This window comes from Leguminivora glycinivorella, chromosome 2 (genome assembly GCF_023078275.1).
Source record: "Leguminivora glycinivorella isolate SPB_JAAS2020 chromosome 2, LegGlyc_1.1, whole genome shotgun sequence".
Taxonomy (NCBI): Eukaryota; Metazoa; Arthropoda; class Insecta; order Lepidoptera; family Tortricidae; genus Leguminivora; species Leguminivora glycinivorella.
The window spans coordinates 22,511,692-22,531,513 of record NC_062972.1 but is presented as its reverse complement, the minus strand read 5'-3'; the positions used below and the strand labels follow the sequence as shown (position 1 = coordinate 22,531,513).

The window sequence follows — 19,822 nt, the reverse complement described above, 5'->3', positions numbered from 1 at the left end:
TGTTCTTAGTCATGTTTGTCTTCCTGACTAATTCAGCTTTTAAACAAAAAAAACGAAATCTAAATCGGTTTATGCGTTCGAAAGCTAATATTACGATTCTTCAAACAGACAGATACGTCAAACTTAACCCTTCGTTTCTGCGTCGAGGGTTAAAAAATAGAGTCATAAATAAAGGAAAGGTAGGGTATAAATAGAAAATACCTAATTACGTTCCCGATATCCGAACTGTCAAGGTCTCATTGTAGCAGTTTTTCACATTCGGCAGTGGGGTGCGCGACCATGGCTCGGAGGCGTTCATTCGCTCGGTGGCCGCGTAGCCGTGAACTTGGCTCCTGGCCCTGGGCTTATCGGCGGCGGCGGCGGCCTATAATAGCCGGGCCGGCGACTCCCCCCGGCCCCAGAGCCGCCCGAGCCTCCGCCATGCTCCGTGCCCTGTGTTGCCTCGCCGTCCTCGCCGCAGCCTCCGCCTGCAAGCCCTGCAGTGAGTCTCCAGTCTCACCATTTTCATTTTTCACAGATACTACACTACATGTACTTCAAGTTCATGAGTGGGAGCCAGTGTTGTGCATACAAGTGAAATTCAGTATGTTGTGTTGTGATCCTAATCAGTGGTCGTCTATTGCACAGGTATTTTTAAATTATTACATTAGTATATTATTGTTACTGAAATCACATCCATATTTTGAATTAGGTAAACCATTTTCATGTTTAAAAGTGTCATCAACAATTTTAAAAGTGCCTAATGTTACGAAAAACTGCTGAGAATTTTGTTCTTTTCTTACTTAATACACAAACATTGATTTTTTTCGTCAGATTTTGAGATTTCCAAATATTTAAGTAGGTAAACTTACAAAAAAACAATAGGTGAGCGCGCATTGTAACCGTACTGGGCCCATAACCTACTAAACCTAATATCCGACTATGACAGTATTAGGCATTATTTAAAGTGAGCCAAACAAAATCCAGTCTTGATGCAAATAAACTTCGAATAAATTAATTCTTATAAAAAAATCATCCTTAGTTACAACAACTTCAATGCAATTACATCTCCAAAATGGAGTACTCTCAATTTGATATCGTTTCAGTCACAAATTTCACCACATGTGTAGGTATCTAATGTACCTGATTAAGGGCTCTGTCACCGTTAAAGCATTCGTTAAATTTTATTGTATGGGACAGACACATCATAGTCACGCAGCAGAGGTCTATGGAACTTAGACCCGCTCTCATTCAATTTCACGCAATAATTTACCAAAAGTGAACTGCCTGTTGCACCCACATTTAAAAACAAAAGTGACATTAACTCTGTTTGTTTACATTCCCAAGGTTTCATAACGCCACATTACGCCGCTAATTTCATTCAAGATAATTTCTATAAACATTTTACCCGGCTGCATTGTTATGTCACCGCGAGTTGAGAGCCACTTGCACATGTTAATCTTGGCGCCAACTGATGAAATGTTCGGTAAAAACTTTAGAAATCTAGCACTGTTTACTTATCCACACTTAGCTTAAGCTCGCAGCGACTTTGTATACATACTTAGAAAGGTATTTGTATCTAAGTATGTAGAGCTTTTGAAAACGTAGAACACAATCCGAACAGGTAAGAGTATCTAATTGTTCTCAAGATAAAAGGTATCATATTGTAGCTTAAATTAAGGACAAAATTTGAATAACTTGTTAGAGCGTCCTAATGAAAAATGATAATGGGTATGGTATGGCTACCTTATGCTTGGAACGCCATAATTGATCTTGGTTTAAAAAAATTATCCGGCTGTAGGTATGACTGAATTTTTCTGAGTTACCTAGGTCAAACGCATTTCAGAAAGAGGTCCCTTTTCTGGACAAAACAATAGTTATTTGTTTTACAAGGGGGCAAAGTTGTTGTTTAACCGGACGTGAGAATATTGATACCCGAGTAAGCGAAATATTCCAATATTTTCTAAAAATTGGATTCTTGAGCGTCGCGAGGGTTTCATGGCACAAAGGTTAAACAAACTTTGCCACCGTGTGAAACACAAAATTTTTCCCCTCACTAGCTCGGAAACACGTGTTTTGTCCTTAAATACCAGCGGGTAAAAACGCATTTTATCCACTAGTGGATAAAGTAATTAGACCTTGAATAGAGGCAAATTTTCTGCTTTAAAATTGATAAAAGTGGGTTAAGTGTGAAGTGATGAAGATGTTTTACCACCTGTGGAACTGGAAGCAGTGATAAACGCGTTTTTTACGTTGTACTTTCCTCGCTATAGTGAGGGGAAAAGTTTTGTGTTACACACGAGTGCAAATGTATTTTACTTCTCGTGTACTGAAAAACTCGCAAGCTCAGGATTCTATTCTCGAACCACTCGCTTCCTCGTGGTTCAACTATATAATCCTTTCGCTTGCTCGTTTTTCAATTCCACACTCGGCGTTAAAATATACAACTTTACACTCTTGTATAACAAATAACTATTTCACCACACCAGCACGAACAAAATACTGACTATAAAACATCAAACTAAATCGAATCCATCAATATATTTAATATTTATGATTCATTATACTCGTAGGTAAATCCTGCCAGCCAGCTCAAGACATTAAGTTAAAATGTTTATGAAATTACTTTGCACTCTTGTAGATAAAATGCAATTTTGCTATCTGTTTTCGAATAGCAAAGAGAGCGTTTACCAGTTGGTGTGGTGAAAATTAATAACTTAACGTTTGTAAGGTCAATAATCTCGCTTTTCTTATTTGAGTCTCCAGTTCTGATTCTGTAAAAAAAATGTATCTGGCGTAATTGCAGAGGCAGAGTATGTAATAGTACATTACGATACAAGTGCGTAAAAAACTCGTGTCGATTTAAAACACTCCCTTCGGTCGTGTTTTAATTTATCGCCACTCGTTTCGAACTTCCTTTTCTCACGTGTATCGTACGACGTTTTTCAGTACAGCTAGATGAGCCTCCGAAGTTTCGACCTGGCATATCATAATGAACCACTTCTCGCACTAGTGCGTAAAAAAAACACCATCTGTACTGAAAAGCTTTTGATTCTCTTGTCGCGATAAGCCGCGATGGTTAACTTCGTTCGTGTATAACTGTATAATATCTGGGCAACCGAGCTTCGCTCGGTTCTGTTTCGTATCCTTGACATGTGTCGCCATCTAGTGAATGAATAGTACCTACATCGAGCGAAAGAATTCTCAGCCTTAACAACACAACTACTCCACACGAGATGGCGCGCATTTCGCCACAAAAACTCAAATAGTGTATTTTCTATTCGTTTTAGCGTTGACCTGTGTCGCCATCTAGTGTTTGCAATAAATAGTACTTACATCGACCGAAAGAATTCTGTCTTAACAGTACAACTACTGCACACGAGATGGCGCGCGAAGAAAAACGCATGAAAACTCGAAAATTCGCGTTTTCCGGGACCTAAGGATAAGTTAGACCGATTTTTCACCCCAAAAACCCCCACATAACAAATTTCTGCGAAATCGTTAGAGCGGTTTCCGAGATCGTCAGTGTAAATAAATATATATATATATAAATAAATAAATAAATAAATAAATAAATATACAAGAATTGCTCGTTTAAAAGTATAAGATTTTAAACTTTTACGAACGAACGACTCAACCACATTTCTAACTAAAAATGTAAACATTTCGATAATAAATGTTTACATTTTTAGTTATGTATGACACAGCAATTGCATGGTTCTAGTTCGCTCTGACACTGTACATAAAATCCAAATAAATATTTGAAGTTTATTACAGTTTTAATCAGGACGCTATTTCATTACGACATAAAGATTAGCCTCATGTTGATCATATAGTTGATAGTAATATTTACCTACAACTCAGGCAGGAATACCGTGGTTAAGGATTGTGCGCTTTGTTTAAATCTAAAAAGAATTACAGCGAATAATGCCAAACACGAATAAAGCCTAAAAAATGTAAGTCTTCAGCAGATACATATTTATTATTTAGGTCACGATTATTGGCTACAAATATTGACAGTGGATATATTTTTTATCGTGCATGCCTTAAATCGCGTTATCAGACAATGCCACAACTTAACCCACTTTTCGACAGTAAATTATGAAATTGCATGCTTTTGAATAACTCATCGCAGAATGTGTGTCGGAGCAGATTTAATTATTGCCGCGTATGATTCATGGATGGCTTTAATTCATTGCTTTAGAGAGCTGCCATGGAAGTTTTCGTGAGCCTAGTTCATAACCTAAACACAAAATTAAAATTATGAAAAACCCCCGACATACTGCACCGATTTTCATGAAACATGGAAACATGGCTAAGAACACTCCCGACTAACTTAGCTTTCAAATAAAAAAAAAATCTAAATCTGTTCATCTGTTCGGAAGCTACGATGCCACAGACAGGTCAGACAGACACACACACAGACAGACACGTCAAACTTATAACACCCCGTCGTTTTTACGTCGGGGGTTAAAAACCTGATCCTACAAGTAAGAAAGACGCGGTGATTGCTTACCATGACGTGATTCGCGTACTTGTTTGCCTCCTTTAGATACTTTTTTTTTGAAGTTCTAGTTCAGCGGGTAAGGTCACCGGTCATAAAGTTTATCACAAATAGGCATATCGTAAGGTAAACGGGGAGATAAGCCAAACACTGCTGGGGTAAGCTATCACGCCTACTTACCACACTCACACCCTGACCTTATGGCCTTAAAGGTGGTTTATACCATTTTGGGTACGACCCTGTAAATTCTACAATGTTAATAACTCTCAAAAACTACGCACATTTTTGTGCTAATCTTTGCTTTTATACTTAATATACTTTGTTTCAATTCAATAGTCTTAATACTGAAACTGCCTGCCCACTGCCCACTGCCGAACTCACATGTTCTCTCTGATTAATCCCCATTTCTCCCGCACCTAATATGTTAACCGCCGACCGGTCGCATTTGCCTCTTATTTCTTTATGCCGGGCATTTCGCGCAAGCCGACAACCATTGCCACTTTTTCTAGCATATATGACATTTTCATTGAAATGAAACTTATCAATTGCAGCGTGTGGGGTGGCACGTGGTGCGCGCGTCATCGGAGGCGGGCCCGCCGCGCCGGGAGAGTTCCCGTGGCTGGCCGCGCTGCGCAAGGACGGCAAGTTCATCTGCGGGGCCACCGTGGTCGCGGCCGACCATCTGCTGACCGCCTCGCACTGCGTGCAGGGGTGAGTACTGAGTGTAGCGTCATCGGAGGCAGGCCCGCGGCGCCGGGAGAGTTCCCGTGGCTGGCCGCGCTGCGCAAGGACGGCAAGTTCATCTGCGGGGCCACCGTGGTCGCGGCCGACCATCTGCTGACCGCCTCGCACTGCGTGCAGGGGTGAGTACTGAGAGTAGCGTCATCGGAGGCGGGCCCGCGGCGCCGGGAGAGTTCCCGTGGCTGGCCGCGCTGCGCAAGGACGGCAAGTTCATCTGCGGGGCCACCGTGGTCGCGGCCGACCATCTGCTGACCGCCTCGCACTGCGTGCAGGGGTGAGTACTGAGTGTAGCGTCATCGGAGGCGGGCCCGCGGCGCCGGGAGAGTTCCCGTGGCTGGCTGCGCTGCGCAAGGACGGCAAGCTCATCTGCGGGGCTACCGTGGTCGCGGCCGACCATCTGCTGACCGCCTCGCACTGCGTGCAGGGGTGAGTACTGAGAGTAGCGTCATCGGAGGCGGGCCCGCGGCGCCGGGAGAGTTCCCGTGGCTGGCCGCGCTGCGCAAGGACGGCAAGTTCATCTGCGGGGCTACCGTGGTCGCGGCCGACCATCTGCTGACCGCCTCGCACTGCGTGCAAGGGTGAGTACTGAGTGTAGCGTCATCGATATCTTACTCTATATACTGTTCCTAGAACCATTTATGTCACACTGTTTTGGGTAGCCGTTCTATAGATATTTAGGTCATGATCATGATCATTATGGGTCAGAGAGCCAAAAGGAAAATTTTGGTATCTTTCCATTAGATTACATACTGGAGCAACTAATAATAACAGCAGCGTCAGTAGGTAATAAATGCATGAGCACATAAGTAGGTACCTACCATATTTTTGGGAACTGCTTTTCTTTTCTTCCTTAACTACGCAAGGCCTACAATTAAGCCTAACGTGACTAAACACATACTATTAATATGCATATTAGTAAACTGATGTTAGAGCCGCTCTAACGCCTCGCCCAGCAAACAATGGCTGGAGAAAGCCGATGATTATCGACTTGTCATTCACGTGACGTCATCTAATCACATTATTTTCGGATAGGACTCCACTTTAACCGTGGTGATGTATTTTTATTAACCGTCGCCTCATATCTCAAGAAGGACGGTTATCAAGTCGTCTGTATGTTTTTTTTTTTTTATTTTTTTATTTTTTATGTTTGTTCCTCGATATCTCCGTCGTTACTGGACCGATTTTGAAAATTTTTTTTTTGATTGAATGTATATGCATACAGATTGGTCCCATTTTTCTCAGAACCCAGTTCTGATGATGGGATCCTGGAGAAATCGAGGGAACTCCTCAAATCTGAAAGGCATACATATGGTGATTTTTGTGTTTTTAAAGGAACAGCATGCATTTAGGTACGGAACAGTGACATTTGGTGCAGTGGAACTGCTGATGATGGCCAGAACGGAACTCTTCAAATCTGAACGGCACGCTTATAGTGACTTTGGTATTTTTATACGAACAGCATGCACTTTCGTCCAGAACAGTGACATTTGGTGCAGTGGAATTTCTGATGATGGTCAGAACCGAACTCCTCAAATCTGAACGGCACGCTTATAGTGACTTTGGTATTTTTATAAGAACAGCATGCACTTTCGTCCAGAACAGTGACATTTGGTGCAGTGGAACTGCTGATGATGGCCAGAACCAAACTCCTCAAATCTGAACGGCACGCTTATAGTGACTTTGCCATTTTTATAAGAACAGCATGCACTTTCGTCCAGAACAGTGACATTTGGTGCAGTGGAATTTCTGATGATGGTCAGAACCGAACTCCTCAAATCTGAACGGCACGCTTATAGTGACTTTGGTATTTTTATAAGAACAGCATGCACTTTCGTCCAGAACAGTGACATTTGGTGCAGTGGAACTGCTGATGATGGCCAGAACCAAACTCCTCAAACCTGAACGGCACACTCATAGTGACTTTGGTATTTTTGTAAGAAAAGCATGCATTTAAGTTCAGAACAGTGACATTTATTTAGTTATGTTTGTTAAGCATAAGTTTTGAAGTCAAAGTTTGTCAAGCTTCGATTTCTTATAATATAATCGGATTCATGAGGAATTGAGGAAACTCCTCAAACCTTAACGTTATACGTATATTCATTTGTGTTGCCATCTAATAATTAAAGCATTAAAAGCAGTTTTAAAAAATACTTACACATTTCTACATAATCCAACATTCGCAAGTAGCTTTCACCAGAACCCGAAAGGCGACGGTTTTTTTTTTCTTAAAAATTATTTAACCGTCGCCTCATATCTCAAGAAGGACGGTTATCAAGTCGTCTGTATGTTTTTATTTTTTTATTTTTTATGTTTGTTCCTCGATATCTCCGTCGTTCCTGGACCGATTTTGAAAATTTTTTTTTGATTGAATGTATATACATACAGATTGGTCCCATTTTTCTCAGAACCCAGTTCTGATGATGGGATCCTGGAGAAATCGAGGGAACTCCTCAAATCTGAAAGGCATACATATGGTGATTTTTGTGTTAATAAAGGAACAGCATGCATTTAGGTACGGAACAGTGACATTTGGTGCAGTGGAACTGCTGATGATGGCCAGAACGGAACTCTTCAAATCTGAACGGCACGCTTATAGTGACTTGGGTATTTTTATACGAACAGCATGCACTTTCGTACAGAACAGTGACATTTGGTGCAGTGGAATTTCTGATGATGGTCAGAACCGAACTCCTCAAATCTGAACGGCACGCTTATAGTGACTTTGGTATTTTTATAAGAACAGCATGCACTTTCGTCCAGAACAGTGACATTTGGTGCAGTGGAACTGCTGATGATGGCCAGAACCAAACTCCTCAAATCTGAACGGCACGCTTATAGTGACTTTGCCATTTTTATAAGAACAGCATGCACTTTCGTCCAGAACAGTGACATTTGGTGCAGTGGAATTTCTGATGATGGTCAGAACCGAACTCCTCAAATCTGAACGGCACGCTTATAGTGACTTTGGTATTTTTATAAGAACATCATGCACTTTCGTTCAGAACAGTGACATTTGGTGCAGTGGAACTGCTGATGATGGCCAGAACCAAACTCCTCAAATCTGAACGGCACGCTTATAGTGACTTTGCCATTTTTATAAGAACAGCATGCACTTTCATCCAGAACAGTGACATTTGGTGCAGTGGAATTTCTGATGATGGTCAGAACCGAACTCCTCAAATCTGAACGGCATACTTATAGTGACTTTGGTATTTTTATAAGAACAGCATGCACTTTCGTCCAGAACAGTGACATTTGGTGCAGTGGAACTGCTGATGATGGCCAGAACCAAACTCCTCAAACCTGAACGGCACACTCATAGTGACTTTGGTATTTTTGTAAGAAAAGCATGCATTTAAGTTCAGAACAGTGACATTTATTTAGTTATGTTTGTTAAGCATATGTTTTGAAGTCAAAGTTTGTCAAGCTTCGATTTCTTATAATATAATCGGATTCATGAGGAATTGAGGAAACTCCTCAAACCTTAACGTTATACGTATATTCATTTGTGTTTCCATCTAATAATTAAAGCATTAAAAGCAGTTTTAAAAAATACTTACACATTTCTACATAATCCAACATTCGCAAGTAGCTTTCACCAGAACCCGAAAGGCGACGTTTTTTTTTTTTTTTTTTCTTAAAAATTATTATGCCATAAATTACCCATTCACATTACCTACTCGGATCTTCTTAAAATAAATGTAATATAATTAAATTTGAAAATCTTTAAATATGTCCGGGTCGACGCGGACGTCGCGGACACACAGAGGTACGAAAGTTAGTTACTTCGCATTAAAATTAATTTCAATACTTATTTAGTATTTAAAGTTAAGACAATATTACAAATTGTCGGTTTAATAAACGATCCGATGAATATTTTTAAGAGCCTTAACATTCACACGCGTTTAAAGTTAAAGTGACTTTTTATAGTTTTTATTATGGCCATTGACTTTCCGTTCGAGCAGGATATTGGCAAACAGAACGTATTGAATTTCAAACACGTTGCAAGGCATTTTTAACCGACTTCAAAAAAGGAGGAGGTTCTCAATTCGACTGAATGTTTTTTTTTTTTTGTATGTATGTTACTCGATATCTCCGAGAATCGTGGACCGATTTTCAAATTTTTTTTTTTATCGAACGGGTATAACCCCGAGATGGTCCCATTGGCACCAAGTCGGGGTCTGATGATGGGATCTTGGAGAAATCGAGGGAACTCTTCAAATGTTATAGGCACATGTAATGTTTTTAGTGTATTTTTCAAAGGTACACCAGTATTTACGCCTGGTGGTAATAATTTTATGTGACTGAGCTGATGATGGAAGGTCAACTCCTCAATGGTTAGGAGTTAAAGGATAATTCTTTCACTACTGTACATATATATTCGGACTGATACATATAATATCACTAGGAACCACTAAAAATCAACAAATAAATTAACTTTTTAACAAAAAATAAAACCGCCTTCAAAAAAAAAGCGTGTTACAAAACACGGAGAAACTAAAAAGCCAAAAATAATAAACCTTCGAATTCAGATTTCTTATCGGATTACAATAATCTAAACATCCAAATTATAAACAAATCAATTATTTTTGGAGTCGGGGCCAGCCTGCGTATGGTTGGGTGGTGCAAACAGGAAATATTTGTTCCTGAGTCATGGATGTTTTCTATATATATAAGTATTTATATATTATATATATCGTTGTCTGAGTACCCACAACACAAGCCTTCTTGAGCTTACCGTGGGCCTCAGTCAATCTGTGTAAGAATGTCCTATAAATATTTATTTATTTATTTATTTATTTAAATAGCAAGGCGACGAACAGGTCTGGTACCGACTAAAAAAATAATTGATTTGTTTATAATTTGGATGTTTAGATTATTGCAATCCGATAAGAAATCTGAATTCGAAGGTTTATTATTTTTGGCTTTTTAGTTTCTCCGTGTTTTGTAACACGCTTTTTTTTTGAAGGCGGTTTTATTTTTTGTTATTACGAATTAAAACCTTTTTTTAAGTTTTCAGCCTACCACCTGTGCTGAACGGTGCATAGGTAATGGATATGATATGACATATTATATCTGGTGTAAACGCAGCCTTAGGTATTCATATTCACTATTTTTAGTGCAAAAGGCCCGAATAGGTACTTGAAGTTGGCATTGCTACCCGGAGGGCCTACCCCGAACCATGTCCGACTTGTTGCCTCCCTGTCACACTACGTACAGTCAACAACACAGCTGTGAGTACAGACAAAGTGTCAAAATATGTATACACATCTTAATGTACAGGCAATAAAGTTCTGTATACATATTTTGACACTTTTTCTGTGCTCACAGCTGTGTTGTTGACTGTACGAATTTACAAGTGCGACACAGGCAGCAAATCATCAACTCGTCGTTTACGGTAGGCCCTCTGAATATTAGCAAGACAATGAGTTTGTATAATTACTTAATATTGGATGTGCCCTGCAGGGCGCGAGTCGCGACACTCGCGACCCACTGCGCCGGCACACTTTCTGGTTGCACAAGCTGTTTGTTCTCATCTGCATGTGCATTGCGACCCATCTCCAGTACAGTCATCCTTTGAAGGCCGGTCGGTAATTGATGCAGTACATTTTCTAATTGACCGTGAATAGACGGCTCATCTTAGGTTAGGTTAGAGTGTACCTAATAAGTACTTGCCTATTAATAGTTCCCTTTAAATCCCACTATACCTACCGGACTTCCGTAACATGCTACTGTTTACCTACATTCCGGGATTCTTTTGTACCTTTTTACAGTGGAAAAGAAGCGTTAATACCTACCTATCTGTGGGTACTAACATATTGCATACCTTGCACTCATTTTCAGGTAGACCGAAGACGGTCAAGATCAGTTGTTGTCTATGGGTCGGCGCGAATCGATTCTCTCTGCACACACAGCTGAATGTTAATGCGTTTGTCGCGGCTCCACGAGTAACGGAGCAAGTGGTCTTACAATGGAAATGTAGTATTGTCTAGTATAAATAATCTAGTTTAGAAAGATAATGTAACTAACCGTTGTAGGGTACACATGCATATATCTATTGAGGATACAGTTTAAGGATGACTCTCACTCATTGATGCAACTCAGATCAAGCTGTTAGCTACGAAGTTGCCTAAATTAGTGCCAGTGAAGGCATAATAATTATAAAAGTATTGACTATGGAAGTAAGTATAGAAAGCACAAAGTAACAATTTAAGTTATCTTTATGGCACTAAATGACGAGTATACATCGCGGCCCGGCCCTTTGCCGTACCCAAAAGGGTCAAGAGGTGGAAAGTGGAAACTTACCTTTTCGTTGACAATTTACATTTTAAAAAGCGAAAACGTTTTATTCGACTACAACTCACTTTCGATCAGTGGGACTTATTTTATTACGAAATTACCTATAACAGCTACAGCTAATTATTTGCTTATGTAGTACATTACGATACAAGTGCGTGAAAGAGGAAATTCGAAACAAGTGACGATACATTTAAAACATGACCAAAGGGAGCGTTTTAAAACGACACGAGAATTTCCTCTTCGTACGTGTATTGTACGACGACGTTTTTCTGATAAAAGATAGTTAAAAGGTACAGGCCTTTTGAAGTTTCAAATATTGAAATCGCGATAAATTAACACCATGTGTACCTACTGAAAAGTAATTTTTAAAGTATAGATGAATGCAATGGATGCAATCCCACTGAGTTTACTTACTTACAAGAATCAAAACTTTCTAAAATGGATCTAATAGCTGATGAGATGCCTGAGATAAAACACTGTTTTTTAGGGTTCCGTAGTCAACTAGGAACCCTTATAGTTTCGCCACGTCTGTCTGTCCGTCCGTCCGTCCGTCCGTCCGTCCGTCCGTCCGTCCGTCCGTCCGTCCGTCCGTCCGTCCGTCCGTCCGTCCGTCCGTCCGTCCGTCCGTCCGCGGATAATCTCTGTAACCGTTAGCACTAGAAAGCTAAAATTTGGTACCAATATGTATATCAATCACGCCAACAAAGTGCAAAAATAAAAAATGGAAAAAATGTTTTATTAGGGTACCCCCCCTACATGTAAAGTGGGGGCTGATATTTTTTTTCATTTCAACCCCAACGTGTGATATATTGTTGGATAGGTATTTAAAAATGAATAAGGGTTTACTAAGATCGTTTTTTGATAATATTAATATTTTCGGAAATAATCGCTCCTAAAGGAAAAAAAAGTGCGTCCCCCTCTAACTTTTGAACCATATGTTTAAAAAATATGAAAAAAATCACAAAAGTAGAACTTTATAAAGACTTTTTTGAAAATTGTTTTGAACTTGATAGGTTCAGTAGTTTTTGAGAAAAATACGGAAAACTACGGAACCCTACACTGAGCGTGGCCCGACACGCTCTTGGCCGGTTTTTTAAATTCGAAAGGGTCATTTGATCGAATTTTGCCTAAATCTCTTTTGCTTGTTTCCAGGGTTGAAGCATCCCGGCTGAACGTGCTAGTTGGAGAGTACGACGTGGACGAGTCCCATTCGGAAGGGTTCCGCATAGCGCACGTTCTTCAGCACCCGGACTTCAACAGCTATACGTATGACAATGACATCGCCGTGCTGCGCCTATCCGAACCGCTGCCCGACCATCTCTTCCGGCCAGCCTGCTTGCCTGGTACGAGTAACTCCACAATCCGCATAGATATAGCTAGGCACATTACTCCTTCCATCCAAACTTCAACAGCTGCACGTATATGACCCGCTGTGCTACGCCCGTCTGAGCCACTATTTCTTTCGAACAGCCTGTTATCCCGGTAACTTTGATACAGCTATACGGTACACCAGAATTTTGGCTTCAGCAGCTACTAGGTCAACCAGATCGCCTGGTAACTTCACACTACTATTATTGCCACAGCAGACTTCAGCTTAAAGTCTTAAAACAAATATCGCCGTGATCGATAATCGCTTTTCTTTTGACCAACCTTCTGCTTGCCAAGCAACTTTATTGCCACAATGTGTATAAACCTGTATTTACTTTGCCTATAGAAGATGGAGACCTCCTCATCGGCGCAGATGCCGTGGTATCTGGATGGGGCAGCACCGAAGAAAAGGGACCTACATCTAACATACCCATGAAAGTAAGTGAACATAGCCATAAAGTAAATTGCTTCAGTTTTCGACTAACCATTAAATCTTAATTGTTGCAAGGGCCACCATCCACACCACACCATCGGGCTAATAAAGTAATAAACTATTAAGGGCTATTAAAACCGGTCACCACTGTCGCCAGTAAAGAACATCACAATAATCAATTAATCATATACCCGGTTGCAGGTGGAAGTGAAAATCTGGGAACAAGAAGAGTGTTCAACAGCAGGGTACGGCCGGCGGAAGGTGACGCCACGCATGTTGTGTGCCAACGCGCCTGAACGAGACTCGTGCACCGGCGACTCCGGCGGGCCGCTTGTGCTGCCGCGCCCGTTCCACACGCTAGTCGGTTAGTACAGTTCTAGCGTCATTAGTAGGAAGGATGTTCAACAGTAGGGTACGATTGGCGGAAGGTGACGCCACGCATGTTGTGTGCCAACGCGCCTGAACGAGACTCGTGCACCGGCGACTCCGACGGGCCGCTCCTGCTGCCGCGCCCGTTCCACACGCTAGTCGGTCAGTACAGTTCTAGCGTCATTAGTAGGAAGGATGTTCAACAGTAGGGTACGGTTGGCGGAAGGTGACGCCACGCATGTTGTGTGCCAACGCGCCTGAACGAGACTCGTGCACCGGCGACTCCGACGGGCCGCTCGTGCTGCCGCGCCCGTTCCACACGCTAGTCGGTCAGTACAGTTCTAGCGTCATTAGTAGGAAGGGTGTTCAACAGCAGGGTACGGTCGGCCGAAGGTGACGTATGTTGTGTGCCAATTAACGCGCCTGAACGAGAGTCGTGCACCGGCGACTCCGGCGGGCCGCTCGTGCTGCCGCGCCCGTTCCACACGCTAGTCGGTCAGTACAGTTCTAGCGTCATTACATTAGTAGGAAGGGTGTTCAACAGCAGGGTACGGTCGGCCGAAGGTGACGTATGTTGTGTGCCAATTAACGCGCCTGAACGAGAGTCGTGCACCGGCGACTACGGCGGGCCGCTCGTGCTGCAGCGCCCGTTCCAAACGCTAGTCGGTCAGTACAGTACAGTACAATCCTAGTTATTTGGTTAATGTTCCCCAATGTTCTTTCTTGGTACACGTCCGCTCTCTATTTTTTTTCAAAAACCGATTTGACGAAAATCTTTACTATTTCGGTTAATTAGACCCAGTTGTTGTAACCCAGTAACTGTAATCCGTCAAAATGCGATGATGACCCAACTAACAAAAATTAGTCTTATAGTGGCTTATAATGCCAAAAATAGTACTCTTATAATAACCTTGTAAACCCTTTACAAGAGGGCATTTGGGCACACCTTATAAGGCCAAAAACCTTATGTCCCCCTTGTAGTTGCTATATTATTAGCTTTCTTATCTTGTACGTGCTTTATTATGGCATGCAATAAGAAAGTTAACCTTATAATGGCAAGAAAAATGCTTTTAAAAGGCTAATATACTAATAAGAATCATATTTAAAGCTTTAATAAAGGCAATTATACTTGTAAGAATCATATTCAAAGCTTTAATAAGGGCAATAGCTCTTGTACACGTTTTGTGATCATCAGATATAAGGGAGTAAAACTCATAACGGCGAAACAGGATGCTGTTTTAAAAGTTTATTGTGCTTTTCGTAGTGATTTATGTGTACATCATCATCAAGTCATCCATTTTGCAAGTTAGTAAACGGTAAGTTAACTTTTACATATTACAATTATTTGCTTATTTATTATGAAAACTGTGTGGGAATCCAATTTCATAGTGAAATGTGATATAAAATGTGTTGTATTATTAATGCGCCCTTGTATTTCAACGGTTTTGTACTAAAAATGCGGTTAATTAATTTTGACATGTCTTGAGCAAGGCTGTTATAAGAGTAAAAGCAGTAAGCACATCATTTACAAATACTCTATAAGAGTAAAAACTTTATAATAGCCACCGGTGTTACTAATGATTCGCCATTTTATATATCTTTAGGGTTCCTTCTCACAATTAGTGAAATCCCGAACCTTACCATCTAGTTAAATATTTGTAACGGATACCAGTTAAAAATTCATAACGTTATCGTTAGAGAGCAGATTTCAGGTAGCGATTTAAATATTAATATGAATATGACTCGCATACAATATTTATTATTTTTTCTACACACGAAAAAATGTATGGGAACATAAAAGTAAAACCCTTTTTGGATGCTTTTGTGAATATTGGGCAAAAATTATAATGATAATAAATAAAAATAAAAAAAATATTTATTTATACTTATTTCTTTAATATTTCTTCTGCGCATTGCACAGTAAAAACTTCTATTATGGCTCAAAGAATATAAAAATGAAAATAATTTGCTTCTTATATATATTTAAATTGAAAGTCCATTATTTAGAATAAAATACTTTTTTTAAAATGTAATTTGTTGAAAAAATAACATTAATTTAATCTAATTATTCAGTGAAGTTTGTGGTGTGCGATGTAGGTAATAATAATAGATTATAAACCACATGACATGTATTTAAAAAATTGCACTAGTCATATCCATATTAATATTTAAATCGCTACCTGAAATCCGCTGTCTAGTTATCATGTACTTGGCGCAAACCTTTGAAATTGCATTTTTGTTCGAAAGACCGTTCTTTTTAAACCGGTATTTTGGGGAACGCTTTGATAAAGGTTTGGTTCGATTAACCGGCATAGAACAAAATAAAACCGTGTAGTCCGCAGCATGTCAGGTATTACTGATATTTTCAATATTTCATTAGGAAGTTATACCTAGAATTTTCAATTTAAAACAAACTTGTGCTTCGGAATATTCAATCTTCTGGTGCCTTATTTTATTACTTCCTATTGATTTATTGTAAATGCTGAGTCAAATAGTCTATTTGATATTTATTATTATGGTTATTGTTACAGAATCTGTGGATGAGATACATAGTCAGCCGTTTTTAGTGACGTGAAGATGACAACTCTTCTCCTCCTCTTAGTAAGTAAGTGCTATTGAAAACCACAGACGATTTCAGTACCGCCATCACAATGGACTTTGTGTCGATAACTATAAACAGCCTAGCCTAAGACTTCAAATAAATATTTTTTTTTTATTACAGATGAACTACAAAACGGCACATATTCTGATGGAGAAAATCAGTCACAATCATTACTTACACCCAAAAATAAGCCCGGAGTGGTGGGTCAAAAAACATGCAAAATGGAAGAGGACGCAGGAAATAGTTTAGGTTGTAAGAAAATCACACCAAGCAAAGATGGCGCTGATAATTCAAAACAAGAAAACGAAAATCAATATATCTTTTGTGAATTTGATGAAGACCTCGATAAAAGAAACTACTTATTATTTTGGAAATTTACTGATAGGTTAATTACAATTTCTACCACCGTGTAGGCGCTCTGAAGAATATATTAATATTTTGAAGTATGTAGACTCATTGAAACAGCAACATCGTGAGCAATAGAACTGAAAATATTAATCTTATAAAGTTACTTGTATCGGTTTGGTTTCGTTGCACATAAATAAATATCTTAAAAACAGTGAGTTTGTCTTTATTTGTCCTCAATTTTAATCTGTCTTAGTCCCAAAAGGACTACATATAAAATCGGTTTCTTCTTAAAATAGCCGAACATTGTATTCACTTATTCAGATCGTCCAACATTCACAATGATAATCCGCAATAAAAGATTTTTTTTTATTTCAGACCAAAGTCCATAAGGAATACACTTTTGGAACTTATTCTAATAAAGTTAATCTTAAAAATTAATATTAGTAGGTACTGATGGATAAAAAAACTGAGTGCCTTGGTAATAGTCTCTTATACGCTCAGTTATGTATAATTGGCCACCTCCGAGTGCATGCTAGTCTGGTATAACCGGTGGACACTCTATTTAATAATGTAAACATTGTAAAACATGGAAACAATGGACCAGTTACATTTGCCCTCCAGTCGAGATTGCCCCGCAGCCCCGCTGTATACCTTAACATTTTTCACCGCAGAGCTACAGACACCTTAAATAAGAACAAAAAATATAATTATTAAGCTAAATCCAAACTCAATTCATCATTTAACGATATACCTGTATTACTGTCACTGCTGCTTGCCTGCATATTATTATAATTATTCCATAATGGCATCCTCTACGGAACCACTAATCGATAAGTTGGGATCAGATTGTTCACATTCGCTGGATTTTCAAAATGACGAATCAAGTTTTATAAAAACTTTTAATACGACACTTTCAAGAATAATGCCTTTATAATTATTGTATAAGAGAAAATGTATTGCTTTAATTCTTTTAAACACTTTATAAAATGCTATAATTTGTTTGCTGGATAGACGTTTTATAATATGCTCCTATGAGGCATAAAGCATCATAGTTATCTTATGCATTACTTTTATAAGAATAATTGGTCATAACAAAAGCTTTTATAGTGCTTTGAATATTATACAGCGAAAAGGCATTTTAAATGACTTCTATAAGAATACATATTTTTAAACCCTTATTGCAGTCATATAAATTGGACTTATTAACGTGTACATGGCCAAGTTATAAGAGTAAATGTACTATTGGCCAAATCCTCTTATAATGAGCTACTATAAGAGTAAATATTTTTAAACCCTTATTGCAGTCATATAAATTGGACTTATTAACGTGTACATGGCCAAGTTATAAGAGTAAATGTACTATTGGCCAAATCCTCTTATAATGAGCTACTATAAGAGTAAATATTTTTAAACCCTTATTGCAGTCATATAAATTTGACTTATTAACGTGCACATGGCCAAATTATAAGAGTAAATGTACTATTAGGCCAAATTCTCTTATAATGAGCCGCTATAAGGAACTCTGGCATAATGAATGCTATTTTAAAACTACTATGAGTGTTTCAGCCCTTATAGATTGATTTTATAAGGATATTTTGTTTGTTGGGGAGGGATCCCGGTTTCCTTCGCCACGAAGCGTGAAAGATCCTCTTCCTTTCTATGCCAGCCTAGAAAGGAAGAGGATCTTTCACGATGATTACACGGTCATTTATAAGCCGAGGAAATGTCTTAAGGCTCTCTTAGTATAATGTCTTGTAAAGTAAGCTAGCACGAATTTACTTTTGAAAAATACCATTTAGCATTTGGTATATTGGATAATGAGACGTAGTTACGCAAAAACGTTCCGATCCACATGAAATTGTCATTAAGTTTTAAACCTTATATGAAAGATAAAAGTCTTTCATTTGAATGACAATTTCAGATGGATTGGAACGTTTCTGCGTAACTACGTCCGTCAAAGTAATGAAACTGGACTGGTAATAGTGAATTCGATTGTTTTATCAGTTTTTTGACATAAGTAGAAGGTCGTAGTTCCTTGTCAAGCCACCATTCTTTATGTCCAGGCATAGTGTCATGGGGGCGCGGCTGCGCGCGGCCCGGCTACCCCGGAGTCTACACGCGTGTAACCCGCTTCCTTCCCTGGCTGAAGGTCGCGCTGCGCCACGCCTGCTCCTGCTCAGCGCCACACTACTGAGTGCACCATCATTGGCACATCCGTCATTATTTCTATGATTTCTACGGCGCCACCGTCATCATCGAGGCTTGTAGTTAAATAAAGGGTGGGTGCTATTATCGACGCTCGCTGCTGCTCGCTGGCTACGTACTCCGACAGAGGCGAATTAACGAACAGTTTTTATTGTAAATTTGTATGGTTCGTGCAACAACTAACACTGAACCGTAGGTACACTCCATAGGTACCTACTTAGTGCACCTAGTAGGTACCTACTTATACTTAGTCTGGCCTATCAACACGGTTTGATCTAACTTGTGAATTCCGTGAATGAAGTACCTATAGGTTAATGCAGCCTAAAGTGAAATTTGGTTAACTAATAAGTATGCACAAACACACAACATGCCATGTAACATTTATGACGAAACTGACGAAAGATATTTGTACAAAATTAAAATTTTGAAAAAAGCCCCGACCGCGACATAGTCACCCAATTTTCATGAAACATGGCTAAGAACACTGCCGATTAACTCAGCTTTCAGAGAAAAAAAACTAAATCTAAATCGGTTCATCCGTTCGGGAGCTACGATGCCACAGACAGAAACACGTCAAACTTATAACACCCCGTCGTTTTTGCGTCAGGGGTTAAAAATGGCATCATTTATACGAGTTACTTGTACGAGTATTTGAAACTAGTTTGTTGTTTATTTACCTAAGTAAGACGTTTACCATACATTTCTTATACATTAAATAATGTTACCAACATGTTACCAATTTTGACATTGTTAACTATTTTTTATTCAAGTATAAAATTTTGTTGTTCGGCACAATAGACTATGCAAGCTATGCCAGTATTTATTTACATTTAGATTTAATTGTATTTATACTTCTACTTTAAATATTTATTAAGTACTTAAGTAATTACTTACTTGTTATTGTTCACTGATAGTGCATTTTCACATTATCCGATCCGATAACGGATGTCGGACCGATATATCCCATACATTA

At 39.4% G+C, this 19,822-nt stretch overlaps 1 protein-coding gene across 1 annotated transcript; it reads left to right on the top strand.

Annotated features, from left to right (window-relative positions):
* Nucleotides 1-333: 333 nt before the first annotated feature.
* LOC125241410 (transmembrane protease serine 9-like) lies at nt 334-19,323 on the top strand. The gene is made up of 6 exons (XM_048149887.1): nt 334-481; nt 5,035-5,194; nt 12,677-12,867; nt 13,239-13,330; nt 13,527-13,689; nt 18,708-19,323. Exons 1-6 carry the CDS (start codon nt 421-423, stop codon nt 18,836-18,838), a joined length of 798 nt encoding a protein of 265 aa, XP_048005844.1. The 5' UTR covers nt 334-420; the 3' UTR covers nt 18,839-19,323.
* Nucleotides 19,324-19,822: the final 499 nt, after the last annotated feature.